This window comes from Mytilus trossulus, chromosome 7, assembly GCF_036588685.1.
Source record: "Mytilus trossulus isolate FHL-02 chromosome 7, PNRI_Mtr1.1.1.hap1, whole genome shotgun sequence".
In the NCBI taxonomy this organism is placed as follows: Eukaryota; Metazoa; Mollusca; class Bivalvia; order Mytilida; family Mytilidae; genus Mytilus; species Mytilus trossulus.
This window is the reverse complement of record NC_086379.1, coordinates 22,384,643-22,409,548: the sequence shown is the minus strand read 5'-3', so window position 1 is coordinate 22,409,548 and position 24,906 is coordinate 22,384,643. Positions and strand designations below refer to the sequence as shown.

At 31.4% G+C, this 24,906-nt stretch overlaps 1 protein-coding gene across 1 annotated transcript in view; it reads left to right on the top strand.

Moving 5' to 3' along the window:
* The window catches only part of LOC134726258 (QRFP-like peptide receptor), a 93,307-nt gene extending 74,644 nt beyond the window's left edge, over nucleotides 1–18,663 (top strand). Inside the window, exons 2-4 of the mRNA XM_063590659.1 lie at nucleotides 15,387–15,487; nucleotides 16,345–16,435; nucleotides 18,415–18,663. Coding sequence (XP_063446729.1) covers nucleotides 15,387–15,487; nucleotides 16,345–16,435; nucleotides 18,415–18,639 — 417 coding nt within the window. The 3' untranslated portion in view covers nucleotides 18,640–18,663. The remainder of the gene's footprint in view (nucleotides 1–15,386; nucleotides 15,488–16,344; nucleotides 16,436–18,414) is intronic.
* Nucleotides 18,664–24,906: the final 6,243 nt, after the last annotated feature.

Sequence of the window (24,906 nt, the reverse complement as noted above, 5' to 3'; positions counted from 1 at the left end):
CATTCATAAATTTGAGTTACTTATTGCAATTGGAAATAACCTTGATAAAGCTAACAGCTTTATGCCATGATGTTGATGGGATGTTCTGATTGGACAAAAAGGAAATTGTGAATTGAACAAAAAGCAAACTTACAATTCATAGGAAAAAAAGTAGGAAATTGGAATAATGAAAATTCATAGTTTCAGTGATTACCTTACAATCATCATGATCATTGTCAATATTACATGATCATATATATCTGAATTCACCTTGGATAATTATTCATTTAAAATAAGAATTTGGATATAATAAGAATTTCTATGCTGGCGTTGCTACTGTTGGCTTCATGTACCACCAGGGAGTGTTCAACCTTTTTGACCTTTCATGAGGGTCTGGCACGGTCCGTCACTATTGGTTAGTGTCATATACACATGATGATGGAAGTTTCGCCTACATAGACAAGCTTTACAGCCCTGGCACAGTTGTTGGTTGGACTTAGAGTCAAATGAGAGCTTGCTGTGTACATTTGTAGTTCAAATACCGTAGTCTACATGTATTTTGACAGTCTTCTAAATTACTGTTCATTCTGAAACTGGCATTTTATACTTGTACATGTAGTAGTCGAACATATTAAACAATACATGTACTTCAAAGTATCATTTTATTTTGTCTCGCCCTACATGAAAGTTATGAAAGTTGGTTGTATATATGCAAGAAATATGTATTACAGTCTTGGGGTGATGATGTAAGCTATTTTTAATAGAGCTTTACATTTATAAAAGCTAAAAGAGCTGGATGTGTGGTTCAGTGACTGAGTGTAAAATATACTGTTACATTTTATTACATGAAATTGGATACATATTGTATTGTATATGAGTACCTTGCAAGGTCTACTTGTCTATCAGGTTAGGTTGACCTGACCTTAATTTTATTTCATGGATAATTTAAGTGATTTAGGTTATTTCAGTTTAATACAGTGTTAACATGGTTAGGTTTATTTCTCAGATACTTCGTAATAAAATTAGAGACTGGAAATTGGGAATGTCCCAACAAGACAACAACCCGACTACAGAGCAGACAACAGCAGAAAGTCATCAATGTTTGAATTGTTTCTAAGAAGCTGTAAGCTACATTGTACGTGTTGGAAACAAACATAATTTTTATTTTTGCCTAAGGAGATATGGTATCAGGGGTGAATCCAGCCATTTTAAAAGGGGGGTTCCTAACCCAGGACAAAAGGGGTGGTTCCAACTATATGTCCCCATTCCATGATCGTCCAAAAAAGGGGGGTTCCAACCCCCGAACCCTCCCCCTGGATCCACCACTGGGTATGAATTTTGATGAGACGACTTTCATAACTTAAACTATAAACCATAAACCATGTAGACCAAGTGATTTTCTTTTTAGTCACTATATGATAGGGACTGTACACCCTTCAACAATGACCAAAAACTTATAACTTCATAATGAGCACCCTATAAATGGCTCTGCTTGGAAAAACTAGGCATCTAACAGAGTTAATGTACAAAATTCAGACGAGAAACCCAACAGTGATGACAACTTGATTTATACTAGTATACATGAGCTACAAACAAACAAATATGTGATAAACAGCCATCAACAAAAACACTACAGACAAAAAATTAAGGGGAGACTATTAAAATATAAAAAAAGATGTGGTATGATTGCCAATGAGACAACTCTCCACAAAAGACCAAAATGACACAAACATTAACAACTATAGGTCACCGTACAGCTTTCAACAATGAGCAAAGCCCATACCGCCTAGTCAGCTATAAAAGGCCCCGATATAACAAAGTAAAATGATTCAAACGAGAAAACTGACGGCCTTATTTATGAAAATAAATGAACAAAAACAAATATGTAACACATAAACAAACGACAACCACTGAATAACAGGCTCCTGAATTGGGTTTATTTACTTTAATGTAAAGTAAATAAAATTAACTAATGTCTTGTACAAGTATTACCCCTGACGTTCCGTGAAAATTGTTTTCAAAAATCTAATTTGTCCATAATTCTTTTATGTAATAAACTTATTTAAATAAATTCAGACCTTCCCTTGTCTGATCACCAGCATGGCTAAAGGTATTACTCCCAGGTGTATTGGCAGGTGACACCCCCAGGTATTCAAGCGATTTCCTGTCGGACTTGCTAGTTCATGCATCATTTCACTTCTGTCAGTGTACACGACCGAAAACTTGAATCTTTCCATTTTAAACTTTCAGGTGCATAGGTAATCATTTGATAATATACATCTCTGTCCTGCGTGTCCGATAGTGATACACTAGTCATTACTGTTAATAAATAACATTTCTGGTGTAAAGAATATTATTCATAAAAATTTAAATAATTCCAAAAAAGAGATTTGATAAAATTAAAATGTGCTTACACATTATTTCCAATGGTAAATTTGGGGAAATGTAAGTACTCGTTGAAACTCGTTTGAAACATACAAGAAAAATTGATTTAACAAAAATATACGCACTTAACGACCATTCTTTTATACGCCTTGATAGAAAGTTACGGAACTATAGATAGTTGCAATTTAAAATTATATACACTTTTACATTGAACATAAGAAAGAATAAAATTGAGAATGGAAATGGGGAATGTATCGAAGAGACATCAACCCGACCATAGAAAAAAACAACAGCGGAAGGTCACCAACAGGTCTTCAATGTAACGAGAAATTCCCGCTCCTGGAGGTGTCCTTTAGCTGGCCCCTAAACAAATATATACAAGTTCAGTGATAATAAACACCATACTAATTTCCAAATTGTACACAAGAAACTAAAATTTAATAATACAAGACTAACAAAGACCAGAGGCTTCTGACTTGGGACAGGCGCAAAAATGCGGCGGGGTTAAACATGTTTATGAGATCTCAAACCTCCCCCTATACCTCTAGCCAATGTAGAAAAGTAAACGCACAACAATACGTACATCACTAGATAGCCGAAATTTATTGGGAAACTTGTATTTCGGGCATATTCTTTGCTTCTTAGTTCGAATTAAAGAGTTTATAAACTTTTTGAAATGTTGAATACGCAACCAAATCTCCAAGTATTATTTATGTTTCTGGTAAAGGCGTTTGATTGGGTATTAGTTTGAGGTAGGCGTGTTTTCGGAAACATTCCTCCAATCAACTGACCTATTTGACATACATGAGTGCGCTGATGCGTGTACACTGGCTATTGTAACGGCTCGTGTTACTGTCTCACATCGAAATCTGTCGAGCGTGACAAATGTTTATTGTAGAAATGTTTGTCATGTGGTCAAATTATTTGACATACAAGTTTTAAAGGCTAAAACTTAAATTTGCATTTTGAAAGATTATTTTCGGAGGTGGTCCCTATATATACTATTCTAAGTGTTAGAGAAAAAAACAAGACTCTAAAGGAAAGATACATATCAACGGAGAATATAACCTGAGAAAACTATACTAGTCTACTAGCATAATAGTCAAAGATATAAAACATGTATTATATGACTCTGATATTTTATAGATGAATTTGTGCTTTGTCTATTTTTTAAAGAAAAAAATGCTCATTTCGATGCCTATAACGTTATTTTAAGGGTGTCCCGCTGTTACAATTTGTTTTTGTGTGCGTCTTTGAAATCCTAGTGCGGATTCATTAGTAAGTAGAATGGTTTAAAATTTTACAACTATATTGTATACATTTAAAGTTAAATGATGTAATAGACGTTTTCAACTATGAGAGTAGGAAGATCGTCAGAAAAGTTTAAACAAAAAAGGGGAAAAAATGTCCCAATTTGCTGCTCAACCCGTAAAAAAACTTTCTGTCGTCAATTTCATAATATATAACATACGAAAATGGATTTTAATAATATCAGAAAAATTATACATGTTCCGAAGAAGCTATCTGAAGTCATCATTATGTAACTGCGGTCTTATTTTAAAAACATCGTCATTTTTCCCGTGTCCAATAAAATGTCCCGAAGGACCAAATAACACAAAGAATAATTCAGAGGTTTTTTATCAAACGAAATTCTACTATATCCCAATTTTTTATCACCTGTTAACTGATATTTATGGAAAATACATTTAATTTTCTTTAAAATGATATAATATGTACAGTACTTTTGTTTGAGTTGCAGGTAGAAATCCGAAACGATCTAAGATGTCCAATGAAATGTCCCCGTAACCGTAATTTGACGTCCGCGTTATTATAACGTTAAACTGGTATACGACTTTTCTTGCATATTTGGCATAGCATAATTTCAGGAAATGGTCTGATCTATATAAAATAAAGTTCTCGTTTAATATGCATTAAAATGCAGATCTGCATTGTTTCAAGGATTTTAGATGTCGAAATATTTAACTTGGATGCTCCATAAAGACAAGGACCCGGACCTATAACAAAAAGAAAACTTACTAATGACCACACACCCACTTTATAAAAGCAAGATACATTGAAAAAGGGAATGCAACCAAAAGTGAGATCTTCTTAAATATCCTCCTCGGCCAGATAGTATCTGTAATTCCTAGCGTTGCTTTTAAAAAATTCGAAGCTAGTCACATGAATGAAAATTCTCACAATAAATCTTATGAGAAAAAGTACTCCTTAGTTGTGAACATTTCAGTGCAATCATTTTTTGTTGTTGCATCGACTCATTTAGCAAAAAGTTTTAGAGAGAAATACTCGTATGCCATAAAATTTCAGTATAGCTAAAGATCATTTTTATTAATCTACTGTTAGTACTCATTTTTATTAATCTACTGTTAGTACATCTACCTAGCAATGTGTATGAAAAATAGGGTTATTACATTTAGAAGTAGTGTGACAGAATGTTTATTTTCTCGAATCTCCAACAGGCAAATAGGCATGTATGAAAATTAAAACTTTTCTTTTACCATAATTTGAGAAAGAACGAGAGAGGGAGAGAGTAGTTGTCCGACATATACGATGGGAAAAAAAATAGAAACCGAAAACATGAAATTAATCAGTTTGGAAATGTGGTTTTTTTTAAAGTCAAAGAAAATTTAGCGTAAACCGATATACTCTGTTATATGTTGAAAATGAAAGCGCTGAACCAAAAATAACCAATAATTATATAAAAAGTGCATGAAATCTATTCCTGGTCCATATAGTTATTTGCTTGAGATTTTTTTTTTATCCATGTGAACATGCACATATAGGAATTACTTAAAAATACACATCTAGTAAAATGAAAATAATTGTATCCGATTCAAAATCGTATTTCGATCTGCTGGTAATCTGTGAGGTAGGTATTGGTCTGTGTAAGAATTTTCTATACTTTACCAAATTCTTTAATTTCAAATTTTATAAAAAAAAAAATATTGATCGCCGACCCTTTTTTGAAGCTTGAATTTGTGAACAAATATCAGATGACAGAATAGCTCGTAAAATTTGTTTCCGCAAGCAAAAACACAACAATACAGAATCATCGTTCTCATAATAAAGAAAGAAGATGCGGCCGTATGATTGCCAACGAGACAAACTTCAATTAAAGACCAATTAATAATTTTTTTAGGTTACTCTATTGCAGTCAACAATGAGCAAAACTCGTACCGTATAGTCAGCTATAAAAGACCCTTAAATGACAAGTGTAAAACAATTCAAACGAGAAAAACTAACGGCCTGATTTATGTACAAAATGTGTAAATTCCTACATAACATGAATTTTCTTAATTATTTGGTAAAACAATCCTGATTTAAAAATTGTAATCAAGGAAAACATTAAATATTTTCTTTTAAAAAAACAGTTTAGACCCCGACCATCTTTAAATCATTGAAGTTGGCAACAGCAGCATAAGAGCACGTATTTTTTTTTAAACTTGATGATTTTTTTATAAAGCTTTTCGTTAGAGATTTTTGTCAAAAATAATCTATTTTTAACGTTTTCCATAAAATCGTGATTGATGTTAAGATTGTGGTCGTATTAATTGTTTTACGTTGTCATTTCGGGGCCTTTTATAGCAGACTATGTGGTATGAGGTTTGCTTTTGAAGGCCGTACAGTGACCTATAGTTGTTAATTTCTGTGTCATTTTGGTCGTAGAGAGTTGTCTCATTGGCAATCATACCACATCTTCTTTTTATATATTTCAATCATTTAACAAGACATCAAATTGTTATTTTGTGTTATTGTTGCATCTATAATTCTTCGCAAAAATTAAAAATTGTTCATGTATTTAATTTTTTTTTCAAATTCAAAGAAATTTTGTATTTGCACCGCCTTAAAAAAATTAAACCATATAAAGTAGCAACTTAGAAGATCTCTGTACTTTAAGCGGCATTTCACAGGAGTAGAATATAAGGTCAACGTTTGAAACTTTCCGTGGAACAACGTCCAAATCGTCGTTTTATTAGGAACGTCGTGTAACGCTAAGTGGCACCAATACCGTGCGTAACGTCTGACTTTAACGTGTTCTGGGAAAAAAAATATGGGTGCGATTATTTGAATTACCTGATAAAAGCATCTCGATCACTTTTGACAAAATATAATTGCACGAATTTTTAATCGATCGCTGACCTTTAATTCTAGAAGTGACGTGTGACTGTTATAAACATGCAGAGACAATTCTATGCATTATGGTTTAAGTTTACAATGAACACACTATAGTTATACATTTTCCTTTTGAATATTAAATAGACAATCACCTTTCGGACAGACTTGCTTTTTCTTTCTATTCGTAAAAATTATCATTCGTTCATTTAGAGACATAAATAACAAGTTATATATGTCTCTGGTTTATTATATTTGAACACTTCAGAAATGCTTTGAAATACTATGAGCCGGTATTGGGGTCCCAACCAAGCACAACAAAAAGGGGCGAGTTCAAACTATATGTCCCCATTCAAATGCATTGATCGTCTTAAAAGTTTATGATTCGACGGTTTCCTCCAACAATATGGTTTGATAAATTTCTTTCGAAGTTCATTATACTTTTCACATACTAAAATAAAATGATAGTCATCTTCAATTACTTGTTTATCACACATATTACAAAATCTCGGATATGTCTCAATATTATAAAATCGACAAGTTTCTATATTCAAACAGTGAGCAGATATATGCGATATTTACAAATGAATGGATTTATAAATATAATTTACAGCATGATCTAAATAAAATTGTTGGGGTCAAATACATCTATGCAACATACATTTAGGCGACTCTTCAAAAATAGTACATTTCACTATTAAAGCTACCGTTAAATCTATCTTTGAATTCAAATTAAAACAAATTCACATTTTTTACACCCTGATGTAACCGTATTTTTAAAGCGTTGTCATCCGTATCAATAAATTGTTTAATAAAATTGAAGTGCATGAGTATTATTAACGTCTAGGATAAGTGTGAGATTTCTCTGTTGATGGGAATACAAAAAATTTTGCTGAATTTGTATTATTTAAATTAATGAAAAGGCAACCTAGTGTGTGTTTGAAATGATATTGTTGAAATGGATTTATAGCATGAAAAATGTGTGTAACCGATTTTACGTTGACTTGGACTGCGAATTTGAAAATAATATATTTGTGAAATCACATTCTACAAGATGACATATTTTGTAAGTACGTTATACTCTATAACCTTTTATTTTAATTATAGTATCTTTGAAATGCATTTTATAGCTGACTATGCGGTATGGGCTTTGCTCATTGTTGACGGCCGTACGGTGACATATAGTTGTTAATGTCTGTGTAATTTTGGTTTCTTGTGGACAGTTGTCTCATTCGCAATCATACCACATCTTCTCTTTTATATTTATATAACTATTACTTGCAACTGCCATGTGTACATGTTCCAGACTCATGCCGCTAAAAGAGGTCTCCTTTCAAGTTTGAAAATAGGTGGAGAGGTCGGGAAAACTATCAGAAATATACTAGTATATGATAAAAAAAATCAGTAAAGTTCCCACTACTCTTTTGGAAATCTGTCTTGCTATTCCCGAGTGTGTTTTAAACAAAGAATTTTCTCTCTATTGACACAATGGTATATAAACTCATCATATATTTTCGCACGGAAGACGTGCGTTTCGTCTAAAAAAAAAAAAGACTCATTAGTCACGGCGCCCGAATCAAAAATTCAAAGGAGGCTAAATAAAGTACGAAGTTGAAGAGCATTTAGTACCAACATACCTAAAAGTTTTCCCAATAGTCTAGTTCAGGGAAAGCTTTTTCGCGACCTAGAACTCTGAGTGGGTCAAGCAATAACTAAATAGATAAAAAAAAATAACGAATAAAAGATACATAATTGTAGATAAAACAAAACTAGCGGTATGGTATTATAAGTAATAACACGGGCCATGCTTGTAAGAACTGTACGTGTGATAGTGGTTAGCTCGTATAATAAGTCAACGTTCGGTATATATATAGTAAGGGACAATTTTACACCAGGTACGGTGAAATCGAAGACATCCAAAACCTCATCTTCGTTAGCTAAGGGTCACGATCAACGCCCGCTCTCCAGAGTGGATCGTAACCTTTGGCTAGCGAAGATGCCAAAACCTTTGATTTTAAAAACATGGAACTATTTTGTTGCCAAACAGCTAATTATTGTACAACTAAATAATATTTTTGACTCATTGGCACGCATACCACATATGCAATGCACATCTTCTTATATCTATCTTTACGATTACGTCGCTTTTATATACCATAGTCCATATTTAGCAAACGACAGTGTGAATATTTTGTGTATGAGTGACAAATGATTCGATGCCATAATTATCAGCCTTTGGTAGTTGTTAGTGTATAATACAGGCTTTAATCTTTAAAGCATTTCTTAGTACACTAAGAAGAAAGTTTTAGCACTAATGGCTCTCACTGAAACGACGTTTTAAGGCCCCAGGGAACATGGATATATAAGAGAATTAATTCAAATATATGGTATCAATAGCTATAGTTATTGTGAAATTAAATGACTTTTAAATCAGCGTGTGCCACTCGGCACGTGACCAACGGCTTAATGCAAATTCCCAATCATCACAATAAAAAGGGTGAAACAGCTTGTATGATTGGAGCTTTCAAACTAAATGGTAGACCCAAACCCCAACATAGAAGGGTTCAAATTTTGAGTTGAAGCCGTTAGACTGCTCTATAATTTGATATAATTTGTATCGAAAGCAGTATATTACACTGCAATGTGAGTATTTGTTAGATCACGCGCGATTTTATTATTTTAAGGAAATGCTTTACGAAATTACTAAGAACAGTTTATTTGTACTCGTAATAAAAAGGAGAAAAGATTGGGCTGCCTCTCTTCAATTTTGTCCAGTTACCAAAGTAAAATCAAATTTAACTTCTTCGACAATGCACATTGTGATATATTGTATATGTCATTCCAACACTTACACTTGTTCTTTTATTTGTGTGTCTATTTAATGACCATTTTAATTCAAAGCTTGGACTTGCATCCTTCATTCTCTTCAAAATTTTATAGATAAAGATTGGTTAAAAACTGTAACAAAGCAAAGACTGTTAGACCAGTTTCTTCAGAATTGAAATTCATTATGAATTCGAAATTCGCCAAAAGCTATTAACTACAAAATTTTTAAGAAAAACTGGGAATTTGAGGAATATTTTAACATTTTGAACTTTAAAGACGCCGTTGTTCTTTGCCGATTTCGAACGACCAATAACAAATTGCCTATTGAAACAAGAAGATGGCAAAACGTACTGAGAGAAAACCGTGTTTGTCATCTATGTAAAAATTGACAAATTGGTGACGAATATCAAAGGGCACACATTTATCTTTCGTCTGACAGCACGTCTACACCGCAGTTATCGTAAATTATATAAACATATAAAAAAAAAGGCATTATTTTTTTAAAGACAAAACAGAGAAAAGAACTGATGAGTGCGGGTAATCCATGCGCCTTGCCTCCTTTATGTTTCGATATTTTAGAAATTAATTATTCTTTTATCTATTTTAACACGTGAAAAATACACCGGTGAGTTCCATATATGTCTGTAACTTACAGCTGGTCCTGAAAATGCATGAAATATTTGCCACTGGACTTTAAACAACCAACAATCAATCACACTACAACTTAAAGTATATATAGTAGTGAAATACAAAATGTATATTATAAAGATACAATTAGCAAAATAAATAGAATACAAAAACACACTACTTTATTTAACTGACACAATTTAAAGGAATACTCTCTAAACTATATAAGTAGAGAAGCGAAAAGTTTCTTTTGAATACTTAACAAACGGCTTCCGAACAGTTCATGTTTTTTGCTCAATTTAAAAACTTGAAAACATAAGCATGTATATTAAAAACTGACGACCATACATCACTAATACGTGTATACACAAATTCATTAATTCTTTATTAACGTTTAGCCCTACGGCACCTTTCTATTAAGAATGATGATGAGAGAAATTGTAATATATAATAGGCATGTACTTTCTTACGTTACGGATCATTGATTTTGTTACCTGTTGACCCGGTTGATTACTAGCACGTGCCATCGAACCCGACCATTTTAACTAAAACAGATTTTGTTTGAATTAACGCCATATGTATATATATGTCGTGTACAAGTTGCGTTTTTGTACAGGTTATAACATGTACAAAAATATTGTACATGTTATAACTTGTATAATGCAAAAATACAAGTTATAACATGTACAAAAGTACCTCATACATGTTATAACCTGTACAAAATATTGCTTAAAAATGGTCCTAACTTGTACAAAATTTAAGATAAATCTTAATGAATTAAAATACACAATTTGATTCACCAATGCATAAATAACAACAATAAATATGCCATAACGCGTCTCTTTCTGTAGAGGACAATGATCACAAAGTTACAGAAATATATGTTTCATGATTATTTTGGCAAAATGTGTTTTCATGTGATTGAATGTTTTATGTAGTCCATCATGGCTTAAATAAGTGTGACACTATTCACTAAAAGCTTACATTTCCTCAATGACAATTACATTAGATACTGGTACATGTAACTAAATTCTTCCCAAAATTTTAAGAACAATGCCTAATAATTTTTGGTAATACTCCTCCCTCTCGTTTTATAGCATGCAAAGACTAAAACAATGTCTTATATGCTTACTCTGTAAAATCTAGAGATAGCTGAAATAGTTTTCATTGGACCACGTTTCATTATAAATATCTTTGTATCTACTCTTCAATATTTTTGGCCTTCAGTATTATAACTTATGTAAATTTATTACTCTTTTTTTTTATAAACTATAAAATTATTTCTTTAGGCGAATGTCATTTTTATGTTTTAAATATATATCCTCTACTTTGAAAGCATGTATTTGTGCCCTTTGGATGTTGTCTGCTCCATGGGCGGGTTGTTATCTTTTAGACACATACCCCATTTCCATTCTTAATTTCATTTGTAGACACATCTGTCCTGGCTATCCTCTTATGTCTTTTAGTGTCAACTAGAATGAAATTATTTTACTGTTGCCTTCAAAGTCGCCTCACATTTATAATTCATCAAATAAAGATATGTCCATAGATAGTCATAAGAGAATCATAAGACTCGTCCTAAGATATACATGTATCTTATGACAAGTCTTAGGAATGCTTCGTAATACCCAACCCCTGGACATTAACTGTATCAAAAAAGGACAAAACACACTTACATGAAGGAATAATAAAAAAGTTATGAAAATATTATTGATGTCAAATAACATCTGTTGCGATAATAGAAACATATCCTTATTTTTCGATTTTGTACAAGTTAAAACCATTTTTAAGCAATATTTTGTACAGGTTATAACATGTATGAGGTACTTTTGTACATGTTATAACTTGTATTTTTGCATTATACAAGTTATAACATGTACAATATTTTTGTACATGTTATAACCTGTACAAAATCGCAACTTGTACACGACATATATACCAAGTACAATATACCAGAGACATATAATACAATTGTATTATATGTCTCTGATTATACATATCATATGGATTAGAAAATAAATATTATAAGGATACATTGTTTGAATGAAAATTTCTATACGGTGATACTTTAACACTGTCCCGACAGAGACTGAATGCATGCAGTATGATGATCAGGTTTCGGTATCCGAGAAGTCTTTTTTTCGAATTTCCGGATGTCGGGAATATTTTTTTCCAACTTAAATAGAGTAAATCGCACTAAAAAAATTAAACATGCAAACAAAAAGCAACAGCTTCAACGGTTAACTAGGACATATATCAACAGAAAACGAATTAAGCAAATGCCATACATAAAACAAAAATATGCACGTGTTAATTTGCATCCGCTGCATTTCTGTGGATCCTTAACTTTTTAGGTTACGTTTAGGATTTTCCGTTACTTATCTTCAAATACGAAAAATATTTTCACCGGTCTTCACAACATTTTAAGGTTTATGGCATACATTCTGGTGTGTATACAATTAACATACGTCCTTGCATTTAATTACCAATATATATTTATATAAACTAACATTTATTAAAAAAATAAACAACATATATAGACGAATAATTTATGAGTTCCTCGACAAAACAAGAAAAGAAATAAAGAATCAACAGAAGATTTTTTTTTTTTATTAATTAATCAAAATATACTTCAAACAAATCCTAATATTAAAAAACATATTTACATGTTAATCTAAAATGCAATATCGAGTAGAAGGGGCGCAACTCGTGTTATCAAACCGGTATACTGAACGGATCTAAATAGGGTCTGAACATTTTGAACGTAATTTTGTATCCATGGTCTGTTTTGGTCTGACACGGTCTTAACGGGTCTAAACAACCCGCTAGACGATTCAGTCTTTTCCGTCTTGACATGTCTTGACGAACTGATTTACCTGATGAGGCTATCGATCTGAACGGCGACTCAACGATCTTAAATATCTTGACGAATTTTTCTAGCAGTAAATTCAGTCAATCAAGATGTGATCAGACCCAAATGACCGTTTCAGACTGATATCGTGCTACTAGTGCCTGTAATGAGTGTTGTTAGTTGAATTCTTCTTCAGCTAAATTATTTAACCTACAGCTATATATAACATACATTAGTTCTATTCGTTTACCAAACCCCAGACACATATTTCAAACCTGATTTTCAATCTAAATGCTATTTGTTTACTATCTTGTTTTATATGAATGATTTTATCCTGGTATCACCTAAGTTGAACAAAGGTATACAGAAAAAACATATTGATTTACATAACATTGCGTTGTTCAAATTTAGTACAAGGTTATCCTGGACAAGTTTTTATGTGTTTACTTTAATCATGCATCATATGGTTCCGATATGTAACAGGTAGGATAGTTAGTTCTCACATAAGATAAACTAAAACCCGCTACATGATTTGTCTTTGACATGTAAGACCATCTTAACTATATGTTGTTGGTTTTTGTAAGGACTTCTTCATTCTGATCAAGAAGTATGTGACAAGGATAGACTACTTGAATTGTTTTCATATCGATGCTTATAGGGAAAGTATATGGTATGGATGGTTGATTGATGGAGATCATGATGTTTTGTTTTTGTATATAATTATTTTTAACTTTCGACATCTCAATGTTTTTGCTCTCTACTTATTTCTTTATTTGTTTTAATTTCAAATGTTTTGTCCTTTTGTTGACTCCTTGTTGGACATCATGACCAGTTCAACTATTTAGTTAGGAATTGTTCAGTTGATGTTTTTTATGTGTGTCTTCATTCGATTCTGCAAATAAAATTTGTATTGTGATAAATTCCTTTCATTATTGTGGTTCCTAAAACCTTTTTATCAAACAAATGTTTTACTTTTTCCTTTTTCCGCTATATATTCGGTGTTATCTGTTAGCACTGAGAAATATATAACTCATTTACCATTAAGTCCATATCTAAAATGACCAGACAGCAATTATTATAAAAGACATCGCATCAAAGTAAGAATAAATTGTACCACTATCCAATGCGATGGAATGAATATATCAAGGTCACGGTATTAATGACAAATCAATTCAATGGACATTAACCGAAAATTTGCCCAAATTGGTTTTGTTCTTATAAAGACACTGAAATGCCGGGGGAAATGTCTTGTCATTGGTCTATCACATTTATTTTTATTATAACTTTGTTTCAATTGAACGACTTTTCTGAAGAAAAATTGCAAGAGATGCATTGCAAACACGGTTGGAATTAATAGTCAATTGATATGATAATCCATGTATCAAGTTCGATAGCAATATTTACTACTTGATGTGTAAAACTAAGTTACCTATGAATGAAACTTCAAATGAAATAATTTTTTTAAGCACAATCGCTGGTAGGTTTTTTTTTTGGTAATTGCAAGAATTATTTTAATTAAAATTGTAATTGTAAATGATAATTAACAGAAAGCAATAGATAAAATTAGAATTCAATAAAAAGAAATAATTCTTGATTGTATATGATATCATTATTTCAATGTATTTCAAGAGTTAGCATATTTCCGAGCGAGGGAGATTAATACTTTAATTATGTTTTCATCTTACTGTTTATTCTTTACTTCATATTTATATATGATTGAGAAAAAAATGATGATTAAATTCTAGGCAGAAGTTATATCTGTTTTGCATTCACTGTTTCCAATTTGACAGATTAACAGAAATAAACTGATTAAATCTTTGTTAAATATCAACTCGCATTTTCTTTTATTGCAAACCACATCTGGTGCCATGCTCCGCAATAAGTGACATAAATCAGGAAATCAAAACATGCAGTTCGCAGTAGCGTACTTAATTGATATTATATCGACATGTAAAATATCAAGAAATTCTTACCTTATTTGCATAAAGAAAAAAATAAAAAAAAACAAGCTTTCGTTATCGTGTTTATACATGTTCCAATGAAATTAACATATTGCGTATGATGTCAAAACTAAACGAAGTAAATCTGATAAAAAATAATCTGTAGCGCATTCATTGCAATGGGAATCTATTACTGACATAAGGCACTATTCCTTATAAAATCAAACGTTATTTAAAAAAGAAAGTGTCATCATTGTCAGATAGATAAACGAGTAAAGATGTATGACACTACATGCACTAGCAACTGTTTAATTTTGTGTCAATCGATAAAACGCTCGTACAATTATTAACTACATGCACGAAAGAAGAAACAATTTAATTATTTGATTTGCTTTTCAATATCCAATATCAAATATCTATTTGATTCGTTAGTTTCGTTAGTTTCGAGTAAAACTCAATGTGTAGTATCGCAATTTTAAACACTCATTATGCCTCGTATAGATAACACCTTGTTATTGGAGATAACGCTCTGTTTATCTTTTGGATGATTAAAAAAACTAAACTATCAAACTCCAAGGGACTGTTACAATATACCTTCCGTAAATGTAGCTTCGTTTGTTATCAAAAAGTTTTTGTTTATTTTCTAGGTAGTGAAGATGCTCATTATTGTTGTAAGTCTGTTTGCCTTTTGCTGGTTACCACTTCAGCTATATAACTTCATATCAGCAGTTTATCCCATTATAAATGAGTAAGTAATTTACTTTATACAGTTTGATGTCTATGTGGTGACTATGTTGATCGCATCTATCCATTTAACTAGAGATCAAGGAAACAACAGATATAGATAAGTCTGCTACATATGTTCACTTACATCAAGACGTTGATAATGTAGGTCGGTTGTAAAGAAAAACCTTACGACAAAAGAGATGAGTTCAGCTTCCCAATTATGAACTTTTCATTTTTATGTGGCAACATTTCAGCAGCGCAATAATATGGAGCATATATCTTACAATCGATACAATATTCTTAGTCTAGTATGTTTTTCCTGATATTTCCTGATATAGTTTTGCTGCTCATAAGGAAGCATGCTAACAAAGAGGTCCATCATCCCTCCACAATTTTTTCGGACGCCATCACGAATTGGTTGACATTTATGAAAAATCCGTTTCACAGATGATATCGGATATGTTCCTTATGTCGTTACTAAAATCCCGTCTTCTCTTCACGGATTATGCCTACCGAATCAAACTAATAACCGGTTTTGTTATAAAATGAGCAACACGACGGGTGACACATGTGGAGCAGCAGCTGTTAATCCGTACAGAGCACATGTAATCTCTTCAGTTTTGATGGGGTCATTTTCGTTTTTTACCTTGATGGTGTCATTTTAATTTTTTTATCTCTGAGTTTAATTGTTCTCAAATATCTTTAGCCTCTATGACACGATAATGACATTATAAACAAATATATAAAGAGTTAGCAAATCTTGCTCTGTTTTGGTAAACCATAACAACTTCTTAAACACGTAATTATGTTTCATATTTGTCCACTCAATTATTTATTGATCTTATTCGATGTAATGTTAAAGTCTTCTATTTCTTTCAGATATCGACATATAAATATAGTTTGGTTTTGTTCAAACTGGTTGGCGATGAGCAATTCCTGCTACAATCCTTTCATTTATGGACTTTTGAATGTAAGTATTATTAGGATTTACAAATTGAATAAACTAGGATCTGTACACCTGCATATAAGTTAAACTCTTATTTTCAATGGGCTTTGTGTTAAATATTCTCCATTCACAAGCTTCGTATGTTTTATCGATTAATGATCAACAACTAATTTTCTTTTCAATTTAGTTTAACATTACATTCTTCTCTGTTTGACCTTATTTTATGTTCACTTTTGATTGGTATATCTCAACAATTCAGTAAACCTAAAATATCAAAAAACAACTTTAAGAAACGACCATCTCAACTTGTAACAAATTGTAATTTGTTTTGATCTTTTTCAATCCATCATTTTCTACATTAGAAAATGCCTGTACCAAGTCAGGAATATGACAGTTGTTCATGTTGTTATCAATTCGTTTGATGTGTTTGGACTTTTGATTTTGGATTTTACTGTTTGAATTTTCCTCGGAGTTCAGTATTTTTGTGTTTTAACTTTTTTCAATAAAATTCCTTAACAAGATTTTCAGAATGCGAAACTTTTCACTTATCTAACGAGATATTACAGTTTTCAAGTAATGATGAAACAACTGTTTTAGAACATTTTCAAGGAAACACAATAAATACAAACAACACTCATAATAGATATAAAGCTTAAAATACTAAAATCCCTTTTTACAGTCGTACAAAGCTATGATAAAAGTCAAATTAAATTCAAAGTTAAAGAGCATTGCGACCCAAATAATAAGAAGAAGTTTTGCATAGACACCGATTAGGTAATCTGTTCTTTTGGTTAAAAATTCTTAGTATTTCCAAAATAAATTTGTATAAACAGTTGGTGTATGATGCGTTATCAATAATAGTTTATATCAACAATAGGTGTTGACTGCTCAGTAGGTGACAAATTCCTTCAAACAGGAACACCCTCAGCAGTGGCAACGACCAAAAAGTTCATCAACATGACGCTTTTCATTTGATACGAATGTATGAACTCAAATAACAAGTTTCTAGCATGTAACAATTCAAAGCTGTTATGCAATAGTTTCAACCAGATTCAATAAATCAGGGACACAACACACAAATGTTAGTGCACAGGGTTAAAACACAAATGACAAAGGATTTCTACAAATGTCATTCGCCTTTTGATTAATTAAAATTCATGTTACAGAAAATTGCAAAGTAAACAGTCTTAAAGGGATGTTTATTACAGAATGATGTAAATGTTAGAGGCATTTAGAATAAGCAGCAAATTCAATCATTTACGCGAATGGCATAATAAGGACTTAAAAAAAGGCAGTAAAATACATTGCCATTGGAACAAAATAGCGAACGAAAACGATAGTACATAACAACTGCATAAAGACTTAACAGTTTATCCAAAACGATATTGAAGAGCATAAAAAACCAAACATGCCGTAAATGTTTTATCCCGCGGCAATTTACATGGATGCATAAGAGTAGAAAAGGCGTTTCAAATTATGAATAAAGGCAACGGTAGTATACCGGTGTTCAAAGGTCATAAATCGATGGACAGAAAACAAATCCGTGTTGCAAACTAAAACATTGGGAAACACATCAAATAACGAAACAACAGAAACTATAAGTGGAACTGCAAATTTCCTGACTTAGTACATGAAACATTTTATAAAACATTAATTACAGTATATAAACAAACCAATGTAGTAACATATGTATGTCAACACCAGAGTACTTAATCTTGTTCTAGTGGTATCCTTGGAGATGAAACTTTTACCAGCTTACATTATGAAATAAATTTGGGGTTAAAGTTTAATACTTTGCTGGATTTAATTTGTTTGACTGTAAACTTTGATGCATTGTCAATTGATGCCATGTAAGAAAGTGAAGTTATCCAATCAAAATGAACGTTACAAACGTTGTTGCATTAGAATTATTTTTATTTATATTTAAACCCGTAAAAATCTATATGATATTTTTTTTCTAACGTTATTGAATTCCAAATTTAGTCTTTTTATTTCTTTTACAGGAGAAATTTAAACGTGAATTCAAAAACTTATGCCGACTTTGTACCTGTTGTGGCAGAAAACGGAAGTATGTTAGTTATTTCTTTTATGATACATCCGAGGATAATAATCATAAGACTAGTATCCTGTTTAATGGTAGTGATAGTAGCCATGCTTTTAGAAATTCCAGGAAACGGAAGCGAAGCAATGGTTTTACGAAACCCTACATTCAATCAACAAAAATATAGACTTTCTTATAGGAAGATAATACCTTGACACAGAATCATTATTTTAATATAGTAATTTATGGTTTTCGAAGAAAACTTTGTCCATGAATCAATAACATAAAGGTGAACTGGCAATGTATATCACGATGCATGCTAAAATAACAGACGTTACTGGAAATTTTCTCTTGAATATTTTGTTTAACCTCAAGAATATTTGTCGTCAGAAGGATCAAACTAGAACATATTTTAGAATACAACGAATCATTTTTTACTTTGGAGGAGTAGATTTTAAAAAATAGAATTTTGACAAATTTTCGATTTTTTTTATCATGAGTTTTCACATAAGTTCCAATTTTGCCCTTGATCATTTCATTCGAACCAACATGCATATGTTGTTTTATTTGATCCAGTATAGGTTTTTCATCTGCGTCTGTGAATGTTTTTGCTTGTGTAATTTTTTGTTTACTTCATTGATACCATTTCAATACTTGTTAACACTTTCGTGGAAATGAGTATTTGAATTCGAGCAATATATGAGCTGGTTTGTATATTAAAGTATAAACAAAGTCATTTGATCGCAGATATATATCATATATATTATATTTGTAATAATAAATAACATATCCATTACATAACCCTAACCAGTAGACGAAACTTATTACAATTCGACAGTCAACATTGCCGATAAGGATATCTATTACATGATATTGAGTAATTTCGTCTGTTTATTTCGGTCTACACCGAAGGTGTATAAACCATTGTATTCTTTCTGTATGTCATTGCATACCTCTGTGAAGTGAAATTAACTCATTTAACATTAATGCCACCTGTATAGAGATTAAACTTGCATTAGGGTATTTCAATTGAAAAATTACATTTTGAATAAAAAAATACCTAATAAATATACAAACCTTGAAATTTTCTGTAAATATTGGTTCATTTTTTTTTTTCAATATGTACATGTGTGCAGTCTGTCATAACCTTTGCTGAACTAGTATACATTCAGAAAAGAGGCAGCTTGTGCCGAATGTGTGATTTACCGCTCCATTAGAGATCCATTTGTGGCCTTTGACTGTTTTCTGCTCTTTGGTATCGATAAAACCATTCCCGATCCATTCCTATTGAAATGCTAAAATACCTATTCATTTTAAAATCGAGCAATCGAAATATTTATGAAATCCCATATAAACACTTTGAGGTTCAATTGAACATATTGTTAAAGGTATATCGATAGTTTTCGTCTAAGTGAAAACAAGCATGATTTTTATAAACATTTTTGTGACTGTTTTAATAAATACAAATGGTTATTGTTTTGATTTAAATGCATGTAGTTTACATATATGAGGAGAGAAAACTTCGATAATTTGATTTAATATTGGAGCAAATAGGAAATGTACATGTTTTATTTTGCAGAAAGAAATCCAATTCGGTGAGCTCAATTTGTTTCTTGCATCTTCAGTGAAAGCACATTTTTGAGCTTGATGTATCTTCTCTTGTTCTATTCTAAAATTCTATTGTTCAAGCTTCTGTATTCCTAATACAATTGTGCACTACTTTAAGCTTGAAAACGTATTTGCGTTTCAATTCCTTTTTACTTTATTTCTAAAAATAACTCGTTACAAAGTACATTCTCACAAAGTAACAAAGGATATATTGATATGAAATCACGTTACGCACTTTTTTTTCTTCTTCAAAACATGTTTGATTTAAGTATCACATATGGCAAAACTATGAATACCTTGCTTATTACATAGCGGCAATATTATATCATCACGAAAAATTGGCATCAACGCAAACGTTTTTAAGCGAGGATACCAACAAACTGTATACCTTGACGGGTCAAAGTCAAAGTTCAAATTCGCAGTATGGAAGCAATCAACTCGATTATATATATTTTTTGAAAAGCCGTCACCTTGAATACATTTGAGAGTTATGGTTAGGTATAACTATTGGTGATGCAAAATAAAAACACAAATAATATGCGTATAACAGGATGCATACATCAAGCTGTAGGCACTATATTCTACTCCCGTATTAGGTAAATCCTTATTTTTTAAAGACAGGAACATAAACATGAATCAGCTATAGAGAAATAAACTTCAAACTAAAAGCATACTTGAAACAGCGAACAATAGTGGAAATTAAAAAGGGTTAACAATAATAACGTTAAAAGTGTTAAACAAATCAACTGATAAACATTTGTTACATTATAAAGATAACAACCATTTCTGTGTATGTTTTTGTTGCAGTGCAGTGTTAGTGTTGTTCCGTTGTTTCTGTTCCCTCGGTTTTAATTAATTTGTAACATGAGTTTGTTTCGCTTAACCGATTTACGAATATCTAGCAGCGGTATACTACAGATGCCTTTATTTATAATACTCTAATATGATAATTTGTATTGCTTCAATCAAATTAAAACCTCGATGCTCCCACACATAAAAAAGGAACACGAAGCTTGTCATTCAACATTAGAATTAATTAAAAGCTATCAATTTTAAAAGCTAAACATATTTTTACTTCCATGAATATAAAAGTTAATATGCTACAACAAACTGAACGACACAAAATAAAAGTTGCTCTAAAAAAACCTAGAACTACAATGAGAAACAATTGTGAATTATACAACGAATATTAAGAGAATTATTGGTAGTAAATAATATAAGACATCTTTATTAAGATTACCAAACTTGGATGCACATGTACAGGCTACAAGGCAGTCTTTACGACCAAAATAGCGGCGAAAGAACCGAGTATGACGAACAGAAAAAAATGTAACCAGTTGAAGGAGGGTAAATTTTAGGACGAATGGAGTCAGCGCTTTCTTCAATTTGAAGGGGAAGTAAGACGTTTATAAATATTTTCACGGGAGACATAAGACTCCTTTTACGCGGTAGAAGACAGAATATTGTAATAAAAGTTGTGATGTATGTTTTCATTGAGAGTGGTATTAACTTCCACATATTGTTGTCATTTTAAATGTCATTAAACAGATATTAAATCAATATGTTTGGTTGTTTGGTATTTTCAAAGCAGTGATAATGTTAATCAATCTTTCATTAATTATATAGAATATTCCCTGTTGATTGATTTTCATGTTTAGTATATTAAAAAAAATGAGAACAATGCGTTTTAACTTTTAATTTTTACAGGTTTTATGCGTGTGAAACGCTTTTCTGGATTTAACTTCATCAAAAACGTTCAATGCCGAATACTTAAAAGCGAAGAATGTTTATTAATCAAACCATGTGAAAAGCTATATGACAAAAAATAAGGACAAAACCAGATCCACCACTCAATCACTCTCTCAAAACCATATTAGATAGCTTTGCCATAAACGAACTGAATATCCTCTTAACCGTTTAAAGTTATCAATTAGCACATGAAAATTCTATAAAAATGTCGCAATATCTTCTAATGATGCTGGATAAGCCAATAATAACGCATTTTCGTTTCACTTTTTCGGATCACCTTCTGTCCATTGTGATACGAGATATGGCTATTCATGGCAGAAAAAAAAACAGGTTACAGCCATGAGAGAATACAAGTTATACACAATCTTTGTTTAGCACCTAACATAATACATCAAATAGTTATGACTCTTCTATAATGCATCAGTTGTATTGTAACGTCAGTTTTTGTCTCTCATTCATAAAAAGTAAAATCACAAAAATACTGAACTTAGAGGAAAATCAATTCGGAAAGTCCATAATCACATGGCAAAATCAAATAATAAAACGCATCAAAAACGAATGGACAAGAATTATCATATTCCTGACTTGGTACAGGCATTTTCAAATGTAGAAACTGGTGAATTAAACCTGGTTCTAAAGCGCTAACCCTCTCACTTTAATGACAGCCTAATCAAATTCCGTTATACAAACATTGATGCGTTAAATAAACAGACATAATAAAGAAAATAGTCATAATATGGGTACATCAGTCATCATCGTATAACAATTTTAAAAGGAACAATTCAACAGAACACAAAACATTCTACTTTCTACGAACATATTGATTGGTTTGAGTGTCTGACGTCAGAAAATTTGTATACTTCACATAAAATAACAGTGCTTACAGTTATAAACATTGACCAACATCCTTGAGCACACAAAGTGTTGGTTGACAGAGATTCAATATTAAACTATATTGCATCATACTATGAAATATATTATATATTGTAACCAAGTCTGCTGATCTGAACATTCCTACAAAATTCTAGCAAAATATTTCTTCTGTCTGATTAGACAGTTAATGAGATAAGGAATTTTAAAAATTGCAATATCGTAAAAATCGATTGCAAAAATGTTCAACTAGTTTCAAATAACAATAATAATAGATATGCTAGTTGTAGAAGTATCTTACATTTGAATTTCGTAAAAAAACCCACCTATAAATAACATTTAAATACAAGTTCGGACCCAACAATTACTTGAGACTATCAATCAGAAATAATTCATTGTGATACTGCAATTACTACACTCCCTCTCAAAGTTTTAGTGTAACCTTACAGTAGTAGATTTGTTTTTCTGATAATGCGTTCTACGTCTAAATGGATATCTTTTGTTTTGTTTAAAGATTTGAATGATTATTGAGCGGTTAAGAATAGACAGGAAAGTCAGACTAGAGCAATAAATTCAACGGTTTTTCATTGAAAGTAATGGATGATGTTACTTTTATATCAATTAAGACATTGTTAGAGAAACTGACATGATTGCCACACTAGTCTGAAATGTTCCATATCAAACATCTAGATATAGTTGTCCAATGAACAAATCATCACTGTTGGAGATTCATTTAATATACAGTATCCTCTTCTCTTCATAGAGAGGACGAACAAGTGCAATCATTACTAAGCACCAGGGAAGAACTAATGTCCCAAAATCTATAATGAAGTTTTTTTTACTTTCTAAACTATTACGGGTGTAATTAATTCGATGAGAAATATTGCGACCAACTTTACTGGTTTTTTTTTAGCATGGTATTATCCGTTAATCGACAAACAATGCTTACGGCAGTAATAAATTCCTAACTTTAACTTTTCGTCTGCTATTACTTAGATTTCTAAAACGTGTTTTGATGTTTGTGATTTCACTAGCAATATGAATCATAGATATAAAACTTACATTCATCTCATGAGTTAATTTCAGAAACTCAGTTATTATAATTATGAAATTATTAAATCATCAATAAGAAAAAGAAAATATTAAATAACAATATCAGATGTTCAACTATCCCCTTCATTCATTGTAACACTTTTAGTATAATTCGTCATTTGATCTGTTCACCTAAAAATGATACATTTGTGTTGACTCCAGGAAGCCCGACTAATTAACCTTGATATATATTAAACTTACTTTGTTTTATTTATAAGGTTTGAAGTGTTATTTAGTGTTAAAAACAGAAAGGTTTTGAAAGAATACAAACAAGTTCAGATGCTTATGACATTTAATACATATATCGTTGAAAGTTAAACACGATATCAATATCAATTGAGAGAAGTTGTCGTGGTGGTCAAACTGGTCCTAAATGTTCCATATTAGGAATTTTGTTACAGTTTCTAATGAACTTGTTATTTCTATTACAGGTGCATTTAATCTACATAGTCCTTCATTTCTAGTGAAATAGCGTTTTAACACGTACACAGTATTATTGAAATTGTGTACATGATACTCCCGACTTTGTTTTTCTCTTTTATAATAACACACAATGAAGGTAATTTTTCTATTCAAATGTCCAGGCACTGCTAGAGACCTCAAGACTTTCAAGAATTATTAGATCGACAAAACAGTATATTTCCTTTATGCCATGCATGTATATTCTTGCTATGCATTTTTAGATGACTAAAGATTCCGCGGAGCCTGGCTTATTAACCCATAGGACCTTAAATAAGAGCCCATGCTTGATTATGTGAATATTCATGCCTTGTATTTTGCATATTTGTGTTTTTCAAGGATACGTTAATCCGAAGTAGTGCATTAGACGCATGTCATTTGTATAGTGTTATTTTCATGCACTAGTAGCATACAGATGCTGATGGACTGATAGTATCAACAGTATTACGTGCTTTTGTAACTTGTACGTTATTTAAATTGTTCTTTTACAAAACATAGAAATTATAAAAAAAAAAACATGATTTTAACTCCTTCAGGCAAATGTACATTTATTTTGCAAAAGTTTCGTAGGGTTATAATAATCCTAACATTGCAGTGTATTACGCATTATTCAAAAATAGAAAAAGAAATATGTATGTCACAGTTTAAAGTCGGGATATTGTAGTTCAGTTGTAGT